This window comes from Manihot esculenta, chromosome 18, assembly GCF_001659605.2.
Source record: "Manihot esculenta cultivar AM560-2 chromosome 18, M.esculenta_v8, whole genome shotgun sequence".
NCBI lineage: Eukaryota > Viridiplantae > Streptophyta > Magnoliopsida > Malpighiales > Euphorbiaceae > Manihot > Manihot esculenta.
The window spans coordinates 3,074,931-3,094,076 of NC_035178.2; the positions used below are offsets into that span (position 1 = coordinate 3,074,931).

Sequence of the window (19,146 nt, forward strand, 5' to 3'; positions counted from 1 at the left end):
TCTGTAACCTTTAGATTTAAAAATTCCAAAAATTCAGCAATATGTTATATATGCTTTTAACCAGTGAAAAGTAAAATTCTGATATATGGGTATTGGACATATAGCAGTAAAGGTACACAAGAGCAGCAGCTAACACAAATTAGCAGTAAAGGTACACAAGAGCAGCAGCTAACACAAATTAATTTAGATCTCCAACATAGAACAACAGTGTCCTATGCTCGGTTGATGTAAGAAGCCAACCGCTTGATCAAGAGACAAGCATTTTCGCAATCAGGGTTAAAGATATAAAAACCGTGATCTTCTCCTTTTGTTTCCACAATCTCCGCTTTTCCTTGCCACCCACTCTTCATCAAGTTTTCGTAATAAAGCTTCCCTCTTTCACGTAATATGTCTTTCTCTGCAACCAAAACAAGCACACTCTCACTAGCCAACCCTTTAAGACTTGGGGCTTCTTTCACAAACGGGTTAATGTACGGATCATCACACCCTTTGTCAGAGGGGCAAACAAACATCCACCAATTATCTACCATTGATTTTCTCACACTATCATTCATCTCTTCTCCAATTGGATCTTTTCCCCAGAAATAGGGATGGACCATAGCTATGCCTTGAAGCTTCTTCATTTTTGGACACTGCAGATTCGAGTCATTATTGATCCGCAAGGCTAAGTGGTGTGCAATGTTAGCGCCAGCACTGTCTCCTGCTAAAAACACCCGTTCAAAGTCTGCATAATGCTCGAGCCATTCTTCGGTGCCACCACTTACGTGAGCCAATACCCATTTGAGACAATCCCATGAATCCTCGTATGCAGTTGGAAGCGGGTCTTCTGGGGCTAACCTGTAGTCCACCGAGATAGCGATAATTTTAGCTTGAGAAACTAGCCTATTGAGGCAACATTGGTACTTGGGTTCCGCCGGTGATGCTATACAAAAGGCTCCACCGTGATAGTAGACTAGAAGTGTAAGCTTTTGGCTGTTGTTAATGGAATTGGGCCGATAAAGCCTAGCTGAGAGAGTGGTTTGTGGAGTGGTGATAGAAATGTCTTTGGATAAAACATCAGTTTCGGCATCCAAGCCTGGAGGTGTAACTTCTGTTCCTACAAATCTCTCGACGGTTCCATCAGTATACAGTCGAAGGTAAGGCAAAATTTCCTGAGATACTTGTTTGCTCGGAGCCATTTGCAAAAATTATTTGGCAAGAGACAGCTAGTGGTATTAAATATAGGCAGCAGGATTGGTGGCGATTTTAACCAGAATTGAATTGATGTATGTACGAGTTATAAAAGAGTTGACCAATTCAGCTAAGGTGATGTCCAAATCAACTTTTACAGTTGAGGAGAATATCTCAATCAATTATTCGTTTCGAATTAAAATTTAATTTAATTAATACCTCTTTAATAATTTTTTTTATTTAAAATATAATAATTGAATTCTTTTTAATTTTTTAAAAACATCATTTTAGAACTATGAAATACAAAAACATTCAAATAATGATGAAATCAAGATTTACATAAACATTAAAATAAAGGCACGTCCCTATTGAAGAAGGCAGCTAACCGTTGGATCAAATACTTAGCTTTCTCGGACTCCAAATCATTCAAATGGAAACCATGGCCCTCTCCTCGAGTCTCATCAATCTCAACCACGCCCATCCACCCGCTCCTACTCAGAGCCGCGTAATAGGCCCATCCTCTATCTCTCAGCACATCCCTCTCAGCTACACACACCAGCACTCTCTTGCACCCTAGCCCCATTAGGCCCGGCCCATGTTCGGCAAATGGGTTGACTCGTGGGTCATCATGGTCCGGGTTCGACGGGCAAATTACTGGCCACAATCGGTCTACCAATGCCTTTCTATCCGGATCCACTGCCTCCGAACCAATTGGCTCGGATCCCCAAAAGTATGGGTGGGTTAAAGCAACTCCTAGAAGTTCAATACCAAGCCCAAACTCCGGGTTCCCTGCAGCTATAGCCAAGTTATGAGCAATGTTGGCACCGGCACTTTCTCCGGCTAAAAATACTCTTCCAAAATCTGCATGGTCATTTAACCAAGGCTCAGGACCATCTCTGTTTCTATGAGAAACTACCCACTGGAGTGCAGCCCATGAATCCTCATACGCGGTGGGAATAGGGTGCTCAGGAGCTTTCCTGTAGTTCACAGAAACTGCAACCACATTGGCTTCAGCGACCAGTTTGGTTAAGTAGTTGTGGTACTTGTGAGTGAATGGAGATGAGACGCAAAAAGCGCCGCCGTGGAAGTAGACGAGGAGAGGGAACTTTTGGCTGGGATGGTGGAGTTTTGGGAGATAGAGGCGAGCAGAGACGAGGTTGGGTTCAGGAATTATAGTGAGGTCTTTGGATGAAAGGCCAGAAGAGAGACTGGAGGATGGTGGAACAAAGTCAGTATCTCGGAGTCTGTGAACATGGCCATCTTTGTAAACTCGGAAGATCCCTTCAAGCTCATAAGTCAGTTCTTGTTTGCTTGAGTTGTCCATTGGAATTTTGAGATGGACTGCCAGCTACTGTGTCTGTGGCGTAAGAAGGAGACGAGGAAATGGGACTAATGGATGGATAATGTTTATCGTCCTTCCATTTCTATCTATAGGACGGGTAAAATTTTTTTTTTTTTTTTCCTTTCTCCAATTGAAAAGGAATTATTTTAAGTAAAGATAATTTATACAGAATTGGAAATTAGGAATGAATAATATCATTTTTTATAAAATAATAATTAATTAATAATTTGTCAGAAAAATATTATTACTCCATCAAATTAATAGTAAATTGTTCTATTACGGTTTCAATATGTATGGCGATGTGGGTTAGTCTGTGAAGCTGAATGTTCAACTCAGTCAAGCCTTTTAGTAGTCAGGTCAATTTACGTATCTCATTGGCATCCTCCAATTGACAATCTTGACTATGAATTTGTAGAGTAAATCTGCGAGGACACGTGAAATTATTTTTCTTGGTTAACTATTTACATAAACTGATTTTTCTTGCTTCCTTCCCCATACGTGTCAAAGTTTTCATATCCATATCATTTATAAAATAAATTATTAATCGGACATACCAAAACGCGTCATAAAAACATTTAAAAAATATTTAATTTTAGTGCTTGGTCATTTAACTAATAAACTATTATTAATTTTCAAAAAACAATTATTATTATAATTTAAAAAGAAATAGAGAATAATTTTAAAATAGAAAGACAAAACGGAGGAGCAGAAGATAAGCAAATTGATAAAACGTCGCCGCATTTTTACCAATATTGCTTTCTAATCTAAGAAGTCAGTAGTAACTCACTGCTTCCATTCAGCTATTCTTCCTCAGACAAAGAGATCAGAAAAAAGCAAATGGAGAAGATGGTGTTACTCAGATCCATATGCCGCGCAGCCTGTTTCAGGACTTCATGTTGCGCCGCCGTTACCCACCGCCTGGCTTCTCGATCTCTCTTTACCCTTTCTTCACATTCTGTTGCTGCCCCTTCTAATCGCATCCTTTCTGGTATTCATTTTTATATATTTATATCTGATACTGGCTTCAATTTGTCAACTTGAAGTTGTTTGTTAATTCGATTACGACGCGGTTGGTGGCGACTGTGCTTTGTTTTCTCCCCCTTAATCGACTAATGCTTTGTTCAATTCCTTTATCGAAATTTAGGGTTTTTCTTCAATTGTTTAGATAAAATTATCTGTTAGGATGCTTTTCAAAGAGCTCCGTGGAATATTAAATTCCTGATAAAGAGTTTTATGGAGTTATATATCTGTCTTGTTGATTCTTAATACTCCCAACATTTCAGCTCAAGTATTCTCTGGTCATTTCTCATGGAATTGCTCACTTTTCGTTTGTTTTGGTTATTTTCTTTCTTTTTTTTTTTTTCCTGCATTGACTGGATTGGGATCGTATGTTAACATTTGAGGAAACTAAATTTCATCATACCATTTTGGGTTTTTATTTATGTTCTCTGCAAGAAAGCAGTATTGGGTTTTCAAGGGTCCTTGACTCTGTGGAAGGCAGCGATATATATTTATTTAAGTATGTTGTGTGATTGAATACCACATTGCAATTAACTTCATCTGATTAAAATTCTCATGTTGTGAACTTATTTCTTATGGGTCAGACCTCACAGATTTCAGATCTTCTTTCACAATGGGAATTGGAAGCAGACGGTTTTTTAGTGAGGATGTAACTCACATGCCAGTCATACAAGATCCTGAAATTCAAAATGTTTTCAAGGACTTAATGGCTGCAAGTTGGGACGAGCTTCCCGATACTCTCATCCATGATGTGAAGAATGCGTTGTCTAAGAACACTGATGATAAAGCTGGTCAAGAAATTGTGAAGAATGTTTTCGCTGCGGCTGAAGCAGTTAGTGAATTTGGTGGCATGCTCGTTTCTATGAAAATGGAACTTGATGACAGTATTGGATTGAGTGGCGAGGTCGTATAATTTAACTGGAATTACATGACCTCTTCTATTCCCCCCCCCCCCCCCCCCCTTTGTCTCCATGATTCATGTAGTTTGATGGTTTCAATTTTCGTGTAGGATGTAAAGCCCTTATCAGGTGATTTTGCCAATGCTCTTCGTGCTGTTTATCAGCGGTATTCTGCCTATTTGGATGCCTTTGGACCTGATGAAGGTTATTTGCGGAAGAAAGTGGAGACAGAGTTGGGATCAAAGATGATACACCTGAAGATGAGATGCAGTGGGCTTGGTTCAGAGTGGGGGAAGGTACTAAAACTTGTTTCACGGTTTAAACAGGACAGAGTTTGCTGCATTGAGATAGAACATATTACCAACATCTGTCATTTCTTTAGGGCAAAAATCATCGTGTAGGACCATGAAATAATAACTGCCTATGCCTTTGATGGCGAAATATATGATGAGCAAAATAGGTCTTATGTCAAGTCAAATGTCCAATAGGGTTTTCTTTTTAGCCAACAAATGGAGTAAATTTTCTGATATACTAATGCTATAGCTAGTTAGGAGAACCCTGGGCTGAAGGATATACGACTGCTCTAAGGATGTGCTGCAAACTCAAATTTTCATTCCTTCATTTGCAGTTATTCTGTTATGAATGCTAAGGTGATAATTTAATTTCTGATATGGTTTGGCCTTTTGGTTGCAGGTTACTGTTCTTGGCACTTCTGGACTTGCTGGTTCTTATGTTGAGCAGAGAGCTTAAGGACACATTTGAGGAAGGGTTTGATGTAATTGTGAATTTTGGGATCATGTTTTTGAATAGTTGGAGACAGTTTACATGTCTTCTCTCTGGAAGAACCATCTAAGTTGGACTTGATGGCCGGTGAATAAGATCTTATTAATGTCCACATTTAAAACCATATATCTAAGTGGGAATAAATGCACCTGGTTGTCGGATGATCATTTTGTATGTTCAAGTGAATCAAACTCTACATAAAAAGAACATTATGGTTATTGTTTTAACGAAACTGTTGTTTTTTCGAGAATGGGAAGAATTATTTTAATGAAAAGTCGGAGCTTTTTTTCTCCTTTCTGATCTCTTTGGAAGTTCTCAATTTAAATTACAATGGCAGTATCAAAATTTCTAATTATGAAGGAAGCTAGTCACTAGTTCTGTGCTTCCTATCTAGAAAAGTGCAATTCTTCAGTCTTGTATGACGAGGCTTCTAAATTCGTCAGCCATGTAACATAGCAGATGAGAATATGATCCATGAAATAGGTAATCTCGACCATCTTCCGATTAATATGTAATCTTTATTCATTAATTTGTCTGCTTGCCTCCATTGCCAAGAACAGTATGAATTATGAAGATTACTGAACTCAGGCCATCTTAACTATTCTGCTGCCTTTACGCCAAGACCAAGATTCAGAAGGGGATTTGGGCAAAGGTGGAAGCAACACAGCCTTCCTGCAGAGACCAAATGGCCATCCCTCGCAGTGACACAACTCCAGAAGTATGGAACGCTTTGGAAAATCTTGAAACCCAAGAACCTCACTGAAGCTTGAACAGCGGGAGAAATTTGTCTTCACTGAAACAAAGGCTTCCTTGCTCAAAGCACTTGAACAACATGAGAAACGGCTTGCAACAGAGAGAAATTCTTCTCTTTCATCATCCACCTCCTCATCATCACCATCCTTGTCTTGAAAAATCTTAGGAGCCAAGTACAATTCCCCAGTCCTCGGAGAAAACACCCATGAAAAGCTATCTGTCAGAACAAAAGATCTTTGCCTTGACTTCTCGATGGCACGGCTTCGAACTGCTGAAACAACAAGCTGAAGAAACAATGAAACACAATCACACAACAAAAAAACAATCATGAATTGAAAATGGAAGATAGAAATTAACTAGTAGAAGATTATATCAACGGCAGTCAAAAGTGAGTACTTCCTGCTCATCATCCAAGTCACTGGCAGGGTACTCCAGCTCCGGGCTAGAAACTGAAACTCGGCGACAAGTCCGGCAATTTGAAAACGCATCCTTCAAAGTTGCAGTAAAGAACTTGCATTTCCTGGAAGGATTTGATTGTTCCTCGTGATAAAAGACACCCATATTGGAGAACTTGAAAAAATTTTCTTCTGACACAGAAATACATACACAACCAACATATAAAACAACAAGTCACACTTGGAGTTGATGTTCAAATTGACCTGCCTCTGTGATAGTGGCCTTGCAGCTTAATTGAAAATACAGTCATTTCCATCCTTTGGGGTAAAGACAAAGTTTTTTAAAAAAGGGTAAAATTCCACCACTTGGCTTAAATTCCACCTTCAATCTTCATATCAAAAAGATTAATATGCTAATATAATCGTTTTCAAAAATTATCTTAAATCTGAAGTTATGGGGAACTTGGACATGTTACCAAACCGTGAAATGCTATTTACTTGATAAGAAATTAAGAATGGTGCACCATCCTTCAAGTTATGAGGGCTAAAAGAACCGTCCACGGGACTTCTTCTTATTATGATTTATGAAGTTGCAGAAAAAAAATGAAGGCAATTAATTAGTCAGATAGAAACGTAATTACCAGCTACAATGCTGAGTTTAGCCAAATCTTTTATTTTAATTTTGGGTTTACGATATATCAAATCAATTCCTTTTATTAACTATCTTGAAATTGAAAGAAAAGACAACAAAGAGAATAGTGAGTCCATGCATTAGATACCAAATATCTTTAATGCTCCAAATCTAACCAATCTCTCTCTCTTTTCTTTTCTTTTCTTTTTTTTTTTCCTTTTAATTGAATATACTACTATGTTACTTTTATAATACAAAGGAGACTAGTTTCTCAGGATTCATTACTATCTCTTTCAATAATACAATTTTTAATTTCTCAGATTTGTCAACATTGATACAGATTTGATTCCAAGCAGAATTCAAAAGAAAAATAATTCATATATCTGACCCAACTAGTTTAGAATTAAAGCTTAATGGTTGCTGTTGTTTTCACAATTATCATTACAGTGCTATAACTTTACACATCATAATGAATCCATATATCGATTTTCAGATTGAGAGGATATCTCAAATAATTTAATGTCTGATCGAGATGCTGAAACCACTGAGAAGCAAGCGAGGAAACCATGTCACGTACCGCACCAACATTGACTATTATCAGCTTTTGAAGAAGAATGCTGCACACCCACTTCCCCTTTTAGCACTCTGATGCAAACACAATCCATTAGAATTGACCTTGCAACTCAACAGGATATTAAGAAGGCTACTAGACAGTCAGCTGTGCATATTAACAAAGGACATGCATCTTATTGCAATCTAAACATCATTAATAAAATAGAGAATTAGAAATAATAAGAGTACCTTTGTAGAAAGAGAAAGATAATGGAAATATAGCAATGAGATTAGAGTGTAGAATTAGTTTTCCAACATTGTGTAGGATAGAAAAAAAAAAGTGGAAAATGTGGGAAAATGCATTTTCCAACAAGGTGCACTTTCTTTTCCCCTTAGCCACCCAAATTGGAGTAAAAAAGGCAAAAAGCGCAATTGATTTTGGACTTCAAAAAGCTACCCCCTCAATCACATGACATTTTCCAATCCAAGTATATAACAAAACCATTTAAAAAAAAAAAAAAACTTCTTTGCTTCTCCTTTTTTATCTCCTGTCAAGCATATAGATTGAACTGTCTTTTTTCTAATTCTTAAACAGTATTCCCAACTCCTATTGATACTTTTACTTATTTTGTGCTCAAAATTTGTCCAACTGTACCAATGAGCTTTAGCTTAATGGTATTAGAATCGTCTGCATAATGATAAGATCTCAAGTTCTAATACTAATCGGAGCCAAATTAAAAAAAAAATGTCCAACTATTTTTGTACTCTCACTTCTCCCTCTCGTCAAGCCAGGCATTAAGAAGGTAAGAGAAAAGTAAACTGTTTGCATCCTCCCAACTTAAATGCTAGAAGTAGCATAGAAGAAAAACCTTTCATCTTCAGTAATGTTGAAACTAGAAACTCCATTAGCGTTTAGTTGGTTATTTTGACATTATTTGCAACCACAGAAAGTGAAAGCCAACCCAATCTCAAACCAAAAGCATTAATATTCCCACTCATAAAACATTATATAACAACTTTTGTCCATAGCAAGTAGAAATGTAAGAAAATGATCAATTAACTATATTATTGTCACATACATGCCATAGCACAATCCAGTATCGCAAAGCAAATTACTAGAGGACACACTAGGAGCTTTGGCTGATTTCTAATACACAAAAAAGGGGGAAAAAAGAAGAAGTAAATAACCTTCTAGAAAAGGTTTAGATGCAGCAGTAGGCATATTATCCTTGCCTCTTGCTTCTCTTTCCAAGTCATCATTCATACTAATAAAGTCTCAATTTTTGATATTTCAGAAATTTTTTTAAAGTTTACAATCTTCAAATAAATTGTGTGAACCAGGTGAAGTCTCTACCTTAACTTTTTAGAAAACAGATTTTTTTTTTGTCATCGAAATTAGAAAACAATACTTACTACACTATGAAAAAAGCCTACAAATAGAAGAAATCTTCGATTCTAACAAAAGCCTCAGGAGCATATTTAGTTGATAACAGAAACAAACATATGTCAGCTAGAAAATTTTGTGTCAAGGCCATGACATGCTAACTGCATTAAGTAATCATCATTTGGAAAATAAGATAAACAAGCACCGAAAGTACTAAACATACTCCTATTAAGTCAACTGGGCAATCTCTGCAGTTGCTGTGATGTTAAAGAAATGAGAGACTGAAGCTTTGCAACAGCAGAGGTCTTATCAGGAGGACATTTCGAAAGAGAAATGCTCAAGGACTGAAGAGCATCATCAAGTTTCCCTGCAGCTAATGCTGCACACCCTGCCCTATAAGCCTCGTCCGCCATTCGGGCATCATATTGAGGAGGTGTACCACCACTGGAGCTCTTGGTCTTTAAGTGGGAAGGAGATGGAGGATCAAGGCGTGTAGTTGTACGAGCATATTCCAATTTTTTAATAGCTGTGTCAATCTCTGCCATGAGAGCTTCTGGAGTTGATGGGACAGTTTGAATTCCATCAAAGACGCTCCAAGAAGAGTTCCCTTCCTCCGAGCCCATCTTCCTCACTCGCTACGGATTGCTAGTGTGGTAAAAAAGAAAAAAAGCATAACCCTTAACCAAATGCTTAATAATGACTGCGCAGTTTCAATCCTGCCAAATCCATTGTCCAAGTACAGTATACAAATTACTGATCAAAACAAAAAAAACCTTAGAAGAAACATATTTACTCCCGACAAAGTAAAATAGCGAGAATCAAATGCCAGCAAAGCTGAAAATTAGCATTTGATCGAGGCCAATTGGGGACACAACTGAGCATCATATGACGGATACAAACTTGGTTTTTTTTTCCTTTTCATTATTCACATACACGAACAGTGAGTCGGAAAATAATGGCTGAAACCCTCACCTCAAAATGTGCTTCTTGATTTCGCAGCCGAGGCTTTTTGCAAGTAGAAATCTTTACAGCTAGCTCAGTGATTTCCCGTGAATCTTTCCAAGTTGCCCAAGGAAGGTTTACAGCTGAGAAATTGATCAAGCTATAAGCTTTCTCGGATTTCAGTCCCACTTTGGGTAGAATACTAGCGTAATAATTCTCTCCGAAGAGTCGTTGATTTGACTCTTACCGCCGTGTAAATGTTAAATTCATCCATTAAAGACGGCATGTCGTTTCCTCTAAGAACAGCGGCCCTCTGACTGTCAACGGCTGGCAACAGTTCATTTTCTCGGATTCGGATGCACCCGTGGCGTAAGAGAGTGGAAAACCGGAATGGTGTTAGGCCCATCAGAAGAGAAATAGCCCATGATTTGGGATATGAGAACCATGAATTAGTGTCCTCAGTTTTCTTTGGATTGGGCAACTTTTTTAAAACTGCAATGAAACTGCAGCGAGGAAAATTATAACAAACAAATAAAGTTAGCAACCGGTGATAACTTCGTCCTCCCATACCATGTCACGTTGTCCATTATCATGTTCACCCCATTGCTTTTTTTTTCCTGATGAGATGTTAATTTTTTTACTCTCTTATCAAATTAAAGGGTTTTCTTCCATTTAATTTTTCTTTAATTGTCTAATAAATGTCAACAATAATCTTAAATGCAAATTATCAAGTCTGCCCTGTTTAATTTTTGTATTTTAATTTTATTCTATTCTATTTATTTTTTATTTTTTAAATTTAATAAATTAAAATATAGAACTGAACTATTGATTTTTAAAAACGTGTGTATATATATATATTAAAAGAAAATCATCCTTGCATTTTTCTATAACTTTAAAAAGAAATATGGCCAATTGAATTGTACGACCTAATTAATTATTCACAATTGGGTATTTGATGATTTTTAAGACTATATTAATAAAAGTTGAGTATTTTCTCTGTTCTCCTTTAATTTAATGAGCTTATTAACCTAAAAAATAAAAATTCCTGTAAACCAAAGAGAGCGTGGGCAAACCATTTCCAGCAACAGAATGAATTTGGCAATTTGCAATTGCAATAGGCAGTTCACGATTGCTTACCAATTTGCAATCCACTGCAACAAATCAATTTTCTCTTCCTTCCTATGGCCAATCAGTCTTCTCAGTCTAATCCATAATGAAAGTTCTTCTTGGCAAGTGAAGAGAGATCAATTCACATGGCCACTAAATTTCCCAACTTTAGAATCAACAGTGCCAAGACTGCCACGACGCATGTTACAAAAATCGACTCTGATAAGCCAAAAGTAATAAAGGAAAAGAAAAGATGAATTAAGTCAAAATCCACCAGTTCCAGATGTAAGCAATGAGTAATTAAGTTATCATCAGAGCCCGCATGATATCTTTGCAAAACTTCCAGAGGTAGAGATTGCAGCTCAAGTTACTTTTAACACTGAGCACAACTTGGGTTGGTAAAATCCAATCATGCATTAACAACACCTGAGACCCAGGGAACAATCAATGGTGCCTTTGGGTGGGAGTTTCTATATGATTCGGGATACCTGTCCTTAAAATTCAATCTTGGTTTTTCAGCCTGCATTACGACAAATTTAAGTGTCAATTTTTGTTTGGTCCCAAATTACATGAAAATGAGATTATTGTGCCAGAGAGAGAGCGAGAGTCAATTCTTACATATTTCAGCCAGCATTCCTGATTTTTATGTTTATAGATGTCAGGTGAATGGCATCCCATCTCCGAAGGGCAATAGACCCATATATTGCATTTCTTTCTACCTGGCTTTGCACGTTTTGCCTGATCTAAGCAAGCTTGACAGCAGTCAGCTGCACTTTCTTTATGGTGTGTAAGACCCCATCTTACAGCTGCACCATCATAATCAGTATGAAGCTCAGCATGGCATTCAGGTGGAAGTGGCCTGCCAGGCAAAATTTCTTCCTCTGCAAAGGAAAGCAAGAACACAAACATATAGATATAAATGGAAAATAGTGATGGGGCCACGGACACATGCAAAGCAAGTTAAAGTGCCACGGTGTGTAAACCTATTTCTGGACAGGAGAGACAGTAGAATATATGGAGACATTTAACTAATGAAAAGGTTGATTTAGTTACCAGTATCTTCTTCACCCTCTGGCTTATCATCATGCTCCTGGCTAATGATTTCAACAGGTATCCAAAGGCCAATGTTTTCCGACAGCACAGCAAAATCAGAGTCCAAGGCTCTTACTAGCATCCCTAAGGAATAGTCAGTTACAACAGTAAGGAAAAAGGTTCCGCCAAACAATATTCAAACTCAGCACAGAGATAAAAAATGATAGATCCTCAAGGTTTTCATACAGAATAAACTCATGCCATAAAACAACAGGCTTCAAGGCAAAAAAACATACTGGCTTCTTCCTGCAGAATAGTTGAATTTAGTCCTCCTGTTCCATGAATCAACTGTTTGACTTCGTGCAGCTTTTCTTTGCGCCAGCTTTCAATAGCTTCTGTTTACCAAAACGAGAATGCAAAGAAGATAATAACCAGGATATGAAATAAATCAACAAACAAACTGAAGCAATTATTTTGACCAGCCTAAATGAGTTAGATTGCATATCTTGCCTACGTCACCTAAAGTTTGTTATCACTAGAAATGAAACTTGTAATGCTAACATGTAGCCTAAAATTGGTCTGCTTAAAACCCATCAAGCAGTTACAGCAAACATACATGGAAACCACTTTCCTGAGGCCGTACTTCTAGTATCAGCTAATGCCTAATGATTAATGAAGTTACTAGTAACCATATGCTGATGGCACTTTTAAGATGACATCATTCCAGGGGCACAATTAAGACTCTCATGAAGCATTTACCCATCTAGTAGGAGATCTATCTAGGATTACATGAGCATTTCAGCAAAATACCTATATTTTCACAGTTTAAGAATTTGCAGAATTCACATACGCACAAAGCTAAGAACAGTTAACGAGTTATAAACAGTCTGTCTATATGTATCCATATGAAAGCACACTGTTAAAAACGAAATTAATTATTTTTTTTTTTAAAAAAAACACTAATTTATGATTGTTACCTCATCAGAAAGTAATGTATTTCTTTAAATAATATATTTGGACATCAGAAATAATATATTTCGACATCAACTGAGTTGCCAACAACTTTATCTACTAGAAAATAGAAAAAGGTCGTTGACCAGGCACTGGGTGTAGACAAAAGGCCACCAAATGGAAACATGAACCATTTTGTCAATACCACGTGAATGTATCTAGCCCAACTAGATAAGGATTGTGAATTAATCGAGTTGAATGCAGGTGGACTTATATATGTGCTTTTTCTTAGAGTTTGCAACATCCAGTATTTCACCAAGCAATAATCTTTGTTTTAATTCTGGGAATAAAAATAGATAACTAGCACAACACAAGCCTTGTGGTAAAAGAACATGTTCATTACATGCACTTTATCATATCAACCACCAGACGTCTTCCTTCCATTTACAAATTCTACATCAGGCATTTCAACTTTTTCTCTTTTACACTTTAACTAGTATTAGACAACGTTCGTTGCATGTCATCTTAACTCGTTAATAGCATAATTATTATTTAATACACTATTTTGAAAAGTTTTAATATATTTATATAATATTTTTATGATACTATATAATTGTTATTAATTTTTAATGTTGTTTTTATTTTCCTGATGTTAAAATTATACATTAGTTTATTGCCTTTTTTAAAATATTATATTTCTTTGAAACTAATTTTTTAAGAGTAATATTTTTATTTACATTTTTAAATAATAAATAAATTTGAAGATAACTATATTATTATATGTGTTTTAAATTTTGCTTTGTTGGAGCACTTTATTTATTAATGGGTCAATTTATTGACAGCCAGATTTAGTTTAATGGGTTGGGAATACTTGTGAATATACTAAAAATTTTGCTATATATTCACTTAAGGTTTTAGTGATTCACCAGAATAGAAAAGTCCTTATAATCTAAGTCACTGTTTGTTATATGAGAATGTGCTACCATATGATATTTTTTAAAATTAAATATTAAATTAATATTTTATTATAAAATTGTGAAAGTAATTTCTGAAATTTTTAGTAAAATGGGTTATTTTACATAATTAAAAATTTTAGTGATTTGAATAAAAGTTTAACATGAAAAATAATTAAATATCATTGAAAATTTAAACGTAAAAATAATATGTTTTATGTAATTATGTATGCATTATTTTAAAAAAAATTAATACATTTATATAATATTTTTATGATATTATATAATTATATCCAATTTTTAAATATTGTTTTTATTTTCATGATGTTTAAATTATTCCATTAGTTTATTGCATTTTTTAAAATATTTTTGTGTTTTTATTGCATTTTTTTTTCATGATGTTTGAAGAGCAATATTTTTGTTTACATTTTTAAATAATAAATAGGTTTGAAGAGAATTATATTGTTACTGAAAAGCCCAAAATGACATGTTCACTCTCTCCCCACACTCATAAACGCTTCTTCCATTTCTATATCCACTCGCTCTCACATGCCCCTCATTGATCTTCCTATGAATATACATTCCCTTGCTTTGACAGTCATCCAAAAATTCAACAACTTGGAATCCTTTGAACAGGGATCTGCATCCCACAAGCATCTTCTACACTATTCTCTGAAATCCTTTACACATTCAAATTTCTTTCCAGGCCAAGTACTCAAATCAGAAATCACCACCTCTACTTCAGAACCAGCAGCAGGATCAAGAGTGCACTTTTCTAATAGTTTTTTAAATCACTTAGATGGTTTGAGGCCGAAGACAAGGAGAACATGAGAAACCAAGAGGGTAACAGATTGCCATTAGTAAAGCAAATGGGGACTAAGGAAACAATAGCATAACAGCAATGTGGGAAAAACGGGACAGGAGCAATTGGAAAGAAAATGAAGCAATCTCAAAGGTTAAACTGTTCAAGAGCAGATCTCAATGTTAACGTAGAATCAAAAGAATTGGGTCTATATGAAGATAGAAGGACAAAGTAGCTGGAAGCAGCAGCTAAATGTCCCTGTAACTCAGCTGCAAAAAGAGAGGTGTCACATGCAAAAGGAGCATGGGTGATGCGTAATAAGTGATGTAGAAATGGTAGTGGAAAAGGTATAAATCTTATGTCAGTATTGGAAAATGAGTGCTAATTGTGATCTAAAAATGCAATTGCAAGTAGCAAACCTTAAATAGAGACAAAAAAGAAATGCAAATATTCTTCGAAACAAGAGTCTACTTTCATTTTTTTTCCCTTTGAGATGCATGAACCATAAATGATCTAAAAACTAGGTGTGAAATGTTTAAACTGAATAAATAAATCCTATGAACGAATCGGTGAATTCCTCTATTGAAAATCCGTTGCTAATCCAATAAAAGCTTTTGGTGTTTTAGGTGTATGGTATTTCATAGAGCACCATATTATGCACACAACAAAACACTATCGTGTAATCACCTTCTCTAAAATTTCCAAGGTTTTCATTGGTTTTGTGGATCCAGAACTCCCATATTAGCAAGACAAAATGTTGGGAACAAACTTGTGAGCAATTTCAACCTAACAGCTTATTAAGATAGAGTCCAATTGAATCCACACTGCAAATCTACGACTAAAATTTCCTAGGTTGCACTCTCATTATAGTATTTAACACTGATTAATGAGACAGAAAATGTTAGCCCTCATGAACTGGGGAACAAAGACAGGGAGCAACTCTATCTACTAAAGTCAGCCTCTATAAATCGAAGCTAAGCTTTAATTTACAACTAAAAATTAAAAGCCATTGTTATAAAATCAGATTGAATGTAACAACAATAGCAAATAAAACGATGTCTGGAATGTGAACCAACCTCGCTGCTCAGTGATGTTGGCGTTCGCTTTCAAGCTTCTCAACCGCTGCAAAATCTCATCAGCTATCTTCTGTCTGACATCCCTAGGCAATTCAACCACCTCTTCATCTCTCTTAAGCTCCTTGTAAAGTTTCTTAACCTTTCAACAAAATCCACTGGTCACCCATTATCAAACTAAAAATAACCCACCAGCCGAAAATCACGAAATAACACAAAATTCTTACCATTTTAACAAGCTGTAGAGGCTGTTTGGCTCTTCGTATCTGAATTGATTCTTCCATCATACTAATCTGATCCGGTGTATAATTTACAACTGCAATAAAGTATTCTCAAAATCAAAATTGACCCTCAAAAAAGGAAAGCCTCCAGAAGGAAACAATTTGATTAAGAAACAATTAAGAGGCATTACCATTATTTAAATCATCATGGGAGTAAATATAAAGTGAGCCGTAGAGAGAGCGAAGAACGTAAAGAGCAACAAAAATGTTGATGGAGCAAACTATAAGAGTGGTTCTCTTGTACGAGAACGAGCATACCAATTTCACTTTCCTCGCCATCTCCACCTCCCCTTTCTTTTCCACTTCATCCCACCATATCCACCTTTCTCTCTCTCTCTCTCTCTCTCTCTCTCTCTCCCCCCCACAATGCAACAAAAAATATTTCTTCCCTCGACCAGATCAAAAAAACTGATCGCAGAAATCGAGACCACCGGGCGGGCTCGCTGGTTGTTCAGTTTTGCATCGAACACGAGGGAGATTAGGGAATAAATTATAAGAGAACCAGTTTTTTTTTTTAATTTTGGGAAATAAACCGAAACAGTAAAGTGACTTCCGTGCTTTTCTATTTGTTAATTGTCATTAGTATCACTAATTTCAGAAATTGCTAAACAACGACTAATCGGCTCATGCTATCGTGCGCTATCGTCCGGTTGATCAAAAGCTATAAGCATGAGTCGTTAAAATTCTAACAAATTTATAAAAGCTAAGTATTGGATTGATAATAATACATGAGACACAAGCCCTCATTTTTCTTTTCTTTTCCAACTTAAACTCAAGCTCCCTACGGTTTAAAATAAATTATTGAATTAAATCGTTGTAATTTTTTTAAAATCAAATAATAATTTGATTTATTTTTAAAAATTTAATTTCACTGATTTAATTTGTATACTTTTAAAGATAGGCGCTCTCTATTTCACAAAAATAATTTATTTTTTTAATATTCAATTATAAGTCACTTTATTTTTAGACGTAATTTATTTATCAGTTTAATAATATATATTAAAATAAAATTTGTTAATTTAAAAATAATTTAATAACATCAGTTATTCAAAATTTATATAACAATATGAGAAGAAATTTATATATATATATATTAGACACAATTTTATGGCGTTTAAGCGTAGAAACTATTTTATTAAATAATATGGAAAAAAAAAGGTAAAAGTGCCCTATCAGTTTCCATTTGGGGTATTTCCTCAGCAGGGAATGATGTATTATTCCATTTTCTCAAAGATATTGAGAGTTGATGAGATTGGGGCAAATTTTGAATGCTAACAAAAATACAAAGTGCATGCTTTAAAAAAGGAAAAACTCCTAAATAAACTCAAGTCAAAGTTGATAAACTAAAATTTAGTGATGAAGACTCAACAAACAATTTTAAGAATTGATCAACTCAAATTAAAGTGGAGGTTCAGAAAGAAAAGCAATGTGACACTACCAGTTACATATTGCTGTAAAAGATAATTAAATACCGCATGTCTAAATAAATCGTTATTAACAATTCAATATATATTTCAACACTATCATTCCACCATAATTTGAAAAAGAAAAAATCTACATGCAAATCTAGAAGAAAATCACTCAATAAATTCTAATAAAGTAGAGAGAATAGCGAAACCACCAATAATGGAGGAAACCCAAATATTAAACTCAATATTAATAGATTAGCATAGTCTAACTCTTAGTATCTTGATAAATCTGAAACCAAAGTAATCTGTCAGAAGAGTGTTGTGAACGTCACTGAAATAATCTATCAAAATCTTGTGAAAAAAAAAAAACTACCTGTAAATAAATAGAGAGAATCAACAAATCAATAAATACAAATAGAAAGGAGCAATATCGTAAACTGTTTGCCATTCACCACAATTACTAAATCAAACAAAAAGAAAAACAATTATCTCACATAGAAGAGGGAAATCTCACATTTGAGAATGAAGAGGAGTGGCCTTTCCCTACTTTAGGGACATAAAAAGGCCAATTAGCAACCAATAAAAAAGGATGAATCGGCCAATTAGCAACCAATAAAAAATGATGAATCGTAAAAATAAAAAGAAAGGAGTAAAAAACTAAAAGCATTTCCTTTCAAATTATATGAGTCTAGTAGAAATAGTCTTTATTGATGTTTGCTACCATTTAATGACCTTCTTTATCACCTCCAAGCAGAAGACCTCTCCCTTGGCTTGGAGAAGAGAGCTTTGTCCTCATTTTTCTCTTAGCTAAATTGTACTTTCTCCTTTTATTTTTAGTTTCCCTTTTGCAAATTCAAGCTTACATGCGGTGTATCTCTTGATGATTTATGTTTCTTTGCTTGCAATAGTTTGAAGTTAATTGTTTGGGAAGCTTGGATTTTATTAATCCAAAATCCAAATTGTATTTTTTCTTTTTTATGAATGGTATAAAATATCATGCATATGACGATGGTAACTCAAAGGGTTTGACGGTAGATGTAAAAGGTACAGATGAGCAGCTAAATATAGGAACAGAACTACACAAGTGCTGGGAGGGGGCAGTGGCCCCGATGGCCCCTCTCAACTTTTCAAAATTTTCATTTATACCCATATGCTTTTTAAAATGTTTATTAAAAATATAATTTTGGTCCCTCCAATTTTATAAAACTTGTTAATATATCCTTATATTTTCATTATCATTAAAAATTATATATTTACAATAGACTTTTGAAATTTTTATACTCTTCTCAAGTATTTTCTAAAATAAAAAAAAGGTTTTCTTTGAATTTTTTAATTATTACCATTATTATATTTGACCCTCCAAATTATCTGTTCTAGCTCCATCCCTGGCCAAAGAGTCTACTATCCTATTCTTAGCAGGAAATATTTTTCGCTCTAGGATCATTCTCTGAAGCTTGATCATTCTAGTCTCTAAAGATTGGTTATTTGCGTAAAAAATATGAGCCTATAAAGCTATTGTCTAGTGTTTAGTTTCCTCCTTTTAGCTTTGTCTCTATGCACGAATAAGTGGAAGCCTCTTCTATTTTGCTCCTCTTGTTTCTTTGCTGCTAGATGGTTTGCCAAACTATGACAACGCTCTTCTGGACTATTAGGTTGTCCGTCCTATG

General features: G+C 35.3%; 5 protein-coding genes across 7 annotated transcripts; 1 reads left to right on the forward strand and 4 right to left on the reverse strand.

Annotated features, from left to right (window-relative positions):
• Positions 1-54: 54 nt before the first annotated feature.
• On the reverse strand, positions 55-1,355 carry LOC110606025 (probable carboxylesterase 2). The gene has a single exon (XM_021744741.2). The coding sequence runs from the start codon at positions 1,176-1,178 to the stop codon at positions 213-215; it is 966 nt and encodes a 321-aa protein (XP_021600433.1). The 5' UTR covers positions 1,179-1,355; the 3' UTR covers positions 55-212.
• A 61-nt stretch (positions 1,356-1,416) lies between these two features.
• On the reverse strand, positions 1,417-2,616 carry LOC110606024 (probable carboxylesterase 2). Its single transcript, XM_021744740.2, has one exon. The coding sequence runs from the start codon at positions 2,492-2,494 to the stop codon at positions 1,517-1,519; it is 978 nt and encodes a 325-aa protein (XP_021600432.1). The 5' UTR covers positions 2,495-2,616; the 3' UTR covers positions 1,417-1,516.
• A 584-nt stretch (positions 2,617-3,200) lies between these two features.
• Positions 3,201-5,506, forward strand: LOC110606966 (succinate dehydrogenase subunit 5, mitochondrial). The gene is made up of 4 exons (XM_021745995.2): positions 3,201-3,500; positions 4,117-4,436; positions 4,542-4,727; positions 5,125-5,506. Exons 1-4 carry the CDS (start codon positions 3,350-3,352, stop codon positions 5,179-5,181), a joined length of 714 nt encoding a protein of 237 aa, XP_021601687.1. The 5' UTR covers positions 3,201-3,349; the 3' UTR covers positions 5,182-5,506.
• Positions 5,507-5,798: 292 nt separating this feature from the next.
• On the reverse strand, positions 5,799-6,528 carry LOC110606967. The gene is made up of 2 exons (XM_021745997.2): positions 6,364-6,528; positions 5,799-6,251 (listed from the first exon to the last, which is right to left on the reverse strand). Exons 1-2 carry the CDS (start codon positions 6,526-6,528, stop codon positions 5,799-5,801), a joined length of 618 nt encoding a protein of 205 aa, XP_021601689.1.
• An 823-nt stretch (positions 6,529-7,351) lies between these two features.
• Positions 7,352-16,601, reverse strand: LOC110606048. Of its 3 annotated transcripts, none has more exons than XM_043952953.1 (9): positions 16,202-16,601; positions 16,017-16,105; positions 15,793-15,931; positions 12,307-12,405; positions 12,032-12,154; positions 11,597-11,859; positions 9,902-11,498; positions 9,153-9,574; positions 7,352-7,638 (listed from the first exon to the last, which is right to left on the reverse strand). In XM_043952953.1, exons 1-7 carry the CDS (start codon positions 16,347-16,349, stop codon positions 11,388-11,390), a joined length of 972 nt encoding a protein of 323 aa, XP_043808888.1. In that variant the 5' UTR covers positions 16,350-16,601; the 3' UTR covers positions 7,352-7,638; positions 9,153-9,574; positions 9,902-11,387. The 3 variants fall into 3 exon arrangements, with proteins under 3 accessions (XP_043808888.1, XP_043808887.1, XP_021600475.1); XM_043952952.1 differs by having other exon boundaries at positions 9,153-9,645; XM_021744783.2 differs by having other exon boundaries at positions 9,153-11,498.
• Positions 16,602-19,146: the final 2,545 nt, after the last annotated feature.

Bases quoted from the DNA above. Each gene is read 5' to 3' on its own strand.
- LOC110606025 (XM_021744741.2), bottom strand. From the start codon at position 1,178: ATGGCTCCGAGCAAACAAGTATCTCAGGAAATTTTGCCTTACCTTCGA.
- LOC110606967 (XM_021745997.2), bottom strand. From the start codon at position 6,528: ATGGGTGTCTTTTATCACGAGGAACAATCAAATCCTTCCAGGAAATGC. The intron at 6,252-6,363 runs GTACTCACTTTT...TTGTTTCTTCAG, and splicing joins ACTTGGATGATGAGCAGGAA to CTTGTTGTTTCAGCAGTTCG.
- LOC110606024 (XM_021744740.2), bottom strand. From the start codon at position 2,494: ATGGACAACTCAAGCAAACAAGAACTGACTTATGAGCTTGAAGGGATC.
- LOC110606048 (XM_043952953.1), bottom strand. From the start codon at position 16,349: ATGGCGAGGAAAGTGAAATTGGTATGCTCGTTCTCGTACAAGAGAACC. The intron at 12,155-12,306 runs GTATGTTTTTTT...ACTATTCCTTAG, and splicing joins TATTCTGCAGGAAGAAGCCA to GGATGCTAGTAAGAGCCTTG. The intron at 11,860-12,031 runs GTAACTAAATCA...TTTCCTTTGCAG, and splicing joins AGAGGGTGAAGAAGATACTG to AGGAAGAAATTTTGCCTGGC.
- LOC110606966 (XM_021745995.2), top strand. From the start codon at position 3,350: ATGGAGAAGATGGTGTTACTCAGATCCATATGCCGCGCAGCCTGTTTC. The intron at 4,437-4,541 runs GTCGTATAATTT...ATTTTCGTGTAG, and splicing joins GTATTGGATTGAGTGGCGAG to GATGTAAAGCCCTTATCAGG. The intron at 4,728-5,124 runs GTACTAAAACTT...TTTTGGTTGCAG, and splicing joins TTGGTTCAGAGTGGGGGAAG to GTTACTGTTCTTGGCACTTC.